At 45.7% G+C, this 5980-nt stretch overlaps 1 protein-coding gene across 1 annotated transcript in view; it reads right to left on the bottom strand.

Moving 5' to 3' along the window:
* LOC130121026 (uncharacterized) overlaps positions 1-328 on the bottom strand; it is a 13419-nt gene extending 13091 nt beyond the window's left edge. Inside the window, exon 1 of the mRNA XM_056289861.1 lies at positions 268-328. Within this exon, the coding sequence (XP_056145836.1) occupies positions 268-328 (61 nt within the window). The remainder of the gene's footprint in view (positions 1-267) is intronic.
* Between the last annotated feature and the right edge of the window lie 5652 nt (positions 329-5980).

Genomic DNA, 5980 nt, shown 5'->3' on the forward strand with positions numbered 1-5980 from the left:
CCCCCTCCACGTAAACAGAAATGCGGTGCACCGGAGATCTGCGGCTCACATGAGAGGCTTTCCGTGCGTCTTGCCCCGCAGCACGAACAGCCAAAGCTCCGAGGTAAGACCGAGTAAAGCTCCCTCAAGCCTATATTATTAATTTTAAATACTTTTCCGGAAAACAAAAATGAAGAAAAAGAGGCCGTTTGTTTCAGAACCATTCTGGACGCAATGAGGGTTAAATGGTGAAATGAGTGAATTTGGGCTCTTGCCAGTTGGTCCTACCTTCATAACCCGAGCAGGAGCAGAACTGGACGAACACGAGGACCAGCGGCCAGATGTCCATATTCACTCTTCAACATGTGGAGGCAGCCTGCAGGAAAACTTCCAGCGCATTCCTACTTTTCCAAAGACCCGCCTCTTGCTCCACAAAGAGAAGAGACGGACGGCAGGAGTTTCCTCAAGAGCAAGAGAGAGAGAGAGAGAGAGAGAGAGAGAGAGAGAGAGAGAGAGAGAGAGAGAGAGAGAGAGAGAGAGAGAGAGAGAGAGAGAGAGAGAGAGAGAGGAGAGAGAGAGAGAGAGAGAGAGAGAGAGAGAGAGAGGCCTAGCCTAGCCGGAAGCGCGTGCACGGCCGGGGAATCGTGCACATCGGATTGTAAAAAGGATGGAAGGGATGGGGCATTTGCGACATGATTATATGTGATTTTTTTGCCCTATAATATCACTACATGTAACACATGTAACTCTACATATAACACTACATGTAACACATGTATCACTACATGTATCACTACATGTAACACATGTAACACTACATGCATCACTACATGTAACACGTAACACTACATGTATCACTACATATAGACACATGTAACCCTACATGTATCACTACATGTAACACATTTAACACTACATGTATCACTACATGTAACACATGTAACACATATATCATTACATGTATCACTACATGTAACACGTAACACTACATGTATCACTACATGTAACACGTGTAACACACGTGTAACACACATTTCTTTCGCCCTAGTGGACTACATTCATTCCCTTGTGCCTATTCCGAACTATACACACCCAAAAATGGAGGCCCAGGAGGAGCACGTTTTTCTACATTTTCCACACAGGAGCCGTCACGGCTACATGTTGGTCTCCTAGTGTAAAATAACTGTACTTTTTTAGTTACAAATGGTAAGAGTATTAAAAAGGGATGTGCAGCTAAACTACACAAAATATACACACACGTGTGTGTGTGTGTGTGTAAATAAATATATATTTGTGTGTATTGTAGCAAATTCGGGGGGCGACCGCGAACCTGTATTGCCCACACCGCGGGAGACATCGCTAACCGCTCGACTAAAGGGTCTGACACGCTAGCCAAAGGCTAACGTGTTTACTTATCCATGTGCGTTACAATATATATATATGTATATATATGTGTGTATATATGTGTGTATATATATATATGTGTGTGTATATATGTGTGTGTATATATATGTGTGTGTGTGTGTGTATGTATATATGTGTGTGTATATATATATATGGGTGTGTGTGTATGTATATATGTGTGTGTATATGTGTGTATGTATATATGTGTATGTATATATATATGTGTGTGTATGTATATATATATGTGTGTATGTATATATGTGTATGTATATATATATATATGTGTGTATATGTGTGTGTGTATTTTCATATGTCAGCCACAGCACTCAGTGGCAGTGGAGATGAGACGGAGCCCTTCAGGGTTCACACTGGAGTCAAGCAGGGCGGTGTCCTTGCTCCTACCCTGTTCTCCGTTTTCATTTCTGCTATCCTCCATCTTATGGGTAAAACACCTGCCACAAGGAGTCAGAATCATGTACAGAACTGACGGACTACTCCCGAACATCAACAGATTCAGGGCTAAAAGCAGAACCACCACCATATCCATCATGGAGCTGCAGTATGCTGATGACAATGCCCTCGTGGCCCATTCAGAGGAGGACCTACAGTGCATTCTGGATGCTTTTGCCAAGGCATACAAGCAGCTTGGTCTGGCCCTTAACATAAAAAAGACCCAGATCCTCAACCAGACACCACCCAACACAAATAACCCTGCTCCACCCCCAACTACCTATGTTGACAAAACCAGACTGGAAAATGTGGACCACTTTACATACCTCGGAAGCCTCCTATCCTCCAAAGCTAACATTGATGAGGAAATACACCACCGCCTCAGTTGTGCCAGTGGGATTTTCTCAAGACTGAGGAAAAGGGTCTTTGAAAACCGCGACCTCCAGGCAAGGACAAAAATTCTGGTCTACAGAGCGGTAGTGTTGCCCACCCTACTGTACGGATCAGAATCCTGGACCACATCCAGCAGGCACCTGAAGGCACTAGAGGCACATCATCAGAGGTGCCTCCGAAAAATCCTCAAGATCACCTGGGAAGATAGACGCAGCAACACCAGCGTCCTGGAGGAGGCTAACATTCCCGCTGTCACTGCCACCGTCGCACAACACCAGCTCAGATGGACTGGCCATGTTATCCTGACTCTCGCCTCCCAAAACAAGTCCTATACTCCCAGCTTCTCACAGGACAAGGTGCCCCGGGAGGTCAAAAGAAAAAGTACAAGGATAACATCCAAACGAGCATCAAAAAATGCCACACAGACCCGAAGACCTGGGAGGACACAGTAACCAACAGGGCGACCTGGAGAAAACTTGTCCGGGAAGGAGCTGCACTGTATAATAATGATCTCCACCGTGCTGCAGAAGACAAGCGCAGACTCAGGAAGGAGGGAGTCTCCACCAACAAGGCCCAAACCAATCCCACGACTACCACCACCCACCCCTGCCCACACTGCACCAAAATATGCAGCTCCAGGATCGGCCTCTTCGCCCACCTGAAGACCCACAAGGACCAAGAAGGAGGACAGTCATACTCGACCCCGAGTGACCGCCGATGATGATGATGATGATGATTATATATATAAATATATATATATATATATATAAAGAGAGAGAGAGAGAGAGAGAGAGAGAGTAGATAAAAAGTATACGTGTGTGTGTGTGTGTGTGCGTGTACAGTGCTGTGAAAAAGTATTTGCCTCTTCCCGATTTCCACTATTTTTGCATATTCGTCACATTTATTTGTTTCAGATATTCACACAAAATGTAATATAAGACAAAGACAACTCGGGTAAACAACAAAACTCAGTTTTAAAATCATTTTATTTATTTAACAAAAAAAAGTTATCCCATACCAACTGGTCCTGTGTGAAAGTTGTAAGTAAACTAAGTGAAGTATTTTGCCCCTTAGTTATTCAACAACCAAGTTATTCAATAAGCAAATGTAATTGATCATTGGCTCCAGTTAGAGCAGACACACACAGGCTTGTTTCCTGCCAGTCCCGCTGAATCTAAACAGGACTTGTATAAAACCTTCCCACCGGCGTTAGGTAGGCTGCAAGGTCTCAACAAGCAGCACACTATATGCTGCCATCAACAGACATTCCAGAAGAGATGAGGGGAAAACGCCGGTGAGCTACATCAGCCTGGAAAGGGTTACAGAGCCATGTCTAAGGCTCTGGGGCTCCAGCGAACCACAGTGAGGGCCATTGTCTAAAAATGGAGAAAACCTGGAACAGTGGTGAATCTTCACAGGAGTGGCCGGCCTGCCAAAATTCCTCCAAGGGCGTAGTGGCAGCTCATCTAGTAAGTGGAAGAAAAAAAAACCAGAACAGGACAACACCTAAAGAACTGCAGACCTCTCTGGCCTCAGCTAAGGTCATCGTTCCTGATTCGACAACAAGACAGAGACGGGGCAAAATGGACGGCATGGGAGAGTTTCCAAGGCACCAAGCACTGCTAACTAAGAGGAACGTCTGCGCTCGCCTCACATCTGCAAAAAGAAAAAAAAAGCCCATTGATGACCACCACCCCCCCCCAAGGCCTTTGGGGATAATGTTCTGTGAACAGACGAGTCTAAAGAGGAGCTTTGTGGAAGCCAGGGGTCCCGTTAAGTCTGGCGTAAAGCAAACACAGTTGCTTGGGTCCAGACCTTTGAGTTCGCCCAATCCGCCGAGTTGACTGATTCCGGTCTGCATGGCATCATGACATGAACCAGCGGTTTCCCGGTTGAAAAAGCGATTATCCAATGAGCGCCACGGGGGTACTAGCAATTAGCCAATCAGCGCCACGGGCGGGACTAACGTTGTTGGCAAGCGTTGTCGAGCTGTGCAGCGGAACCAAGGAGGAGTAATAACAACAATGTCGAGACGTCGCTGTCGAGGCCGTACCAAACCGATTAAACATATTTCGCCCGGCGATGTAGTTTGTTTTTAACTCGCTCTGCTCCACTCTTAAAACCCCAGCAAAACCAGTATATTGGCATGGCTACGCAGCGGTGTTGACTTAAAATGATGTTAAATTCAGGCGGATACGTTGGTCTCTAGTGTTTGGTTAGGGCAAATCGAACCCCCCCCCCCCGCGGAAATTGGTCAGAGTGGAGCTAATGTCAGATTGAATATGGAAATGGAGTGCAACGACTGTGTGTGTGGGCCCTGTGTGATGGCCTGGCGGCCTGTCCAGGGTGTCTCCCCGCCTGCCGCCCAATGACTGCTGGGATAGGCTCCAGCATCCCCTACGACCCTGAGAGCAGGATGGGCGGTATGGATAATAGATGGATGGATGGATGGATGGATCAGGCAACAAACGCAGCATTTCACAATATGAATATCACACACACACACACATGCACACGCACACACACACACACACACACACACACACAGAATTAAAGCTGGGGTAGGCAACTTTGGAGAAACCAGCAAGAGTAAGCTAGATTTTGAAAGTGTCCAACTGAGAAAATCCCAGCCCCTCTTCAGGCCTCCCTCCAAAGCCACTCCCCCAAAACACATGAACACCCCTTGCCTGACTACTGTACTTTCTCTGCCATTCCTGTGTGACTAGCTTGCTAGCTTTAGCCTTGCCTAGCCTTGTGGAAGTCTCTGGTGACGTGCAATGAGTGCACGGGCACAGTGGGCGCAAGTAGGCAGGTAGGTATGTAGACAGGCAGGGAGGCCGTCCAATCGTTTCATGTGGGCCACACGAAATGGTTGGACGGGCTTATTGCAGGTCTGCAAAAGCCACAGATAATGGATTTTTTCTTTCTTTCGTCAAAGCATTTGATTTATTGATTGCTGTCGGGATGTAAAGCCAATTTCAACAAACAAAAATGTATCTACAATAAATTGCCTACCCTAGCCTTAAGTGAAGGTAGAGGGTTGGTGAAAGACTAATCTTTGGTTAATTGATTAATAACTCAGGCTGTCATCTTTCTGAAGTTTGTACAGCAGCAAGTCCACACATGAAGGAGCTGAAGTGTTCTTCGTCCTTACAAGGAACCGGAAAGGTGTGTTAAGCAACTGTGCACCGGGCTCTCAATCAGTAATTACATAAATCATGCACCCAGCTGTGATGCCTGCTGGCTAGGGCACAAAATGTTCCTCTAAGGTCAAACAAGGACTGGGACAATGGGACAAACCCTGTTACCCATCTCTTTCATGGTCTACCTGTCCCCACCCGGCTCTGAAGACTTGGCCTACCCCTGTTTTTGAAGTGGCAGTTAAAGTCAGTTTGGGGAATGTAAGCCTGTCTCTGTGTTTTTCCTTCCTTGTTTAACTGTTGTTTACATAAGAACAAGTCGTTAAGTGTTTTTTTATGTGTATATATGGAATTAATTGTAGTTTTTAAGATTTCAACACTTCTTCATTGCTATAAAACCCCATCTGTGAAACCCCCCCTTCTACCCAGACACATTAAGTGCAGCCATTAGTAACTATTGTGGGCAGTCCAGCATTAAGATAGTGAACTTCTTGTTGCATACGCATAAAAATAAAGACATATAGGCCTATGTACTGAATTTTAAAGCAACAACCCTGAAGACTGTTCTTCTTGTTTAACTTACGGACACCAGATTTATGGACGCCATTAAATTT

This window comes from Lampris incognitus, chromosome 11 (genome assembly GCF_029633865.1).
Source record: "Lampris incognitus isolate fLamInc1 chromosome 11, fLamInc1.hap2, whole genome shotgun sequence".
In the NCBI taxonomy this organism is placed as follows: Eukaryota; Metazoa; Chordata; class Actinopteri; order Lampriformes; family Lampridae; genus Lampris; species Lampris incognitus.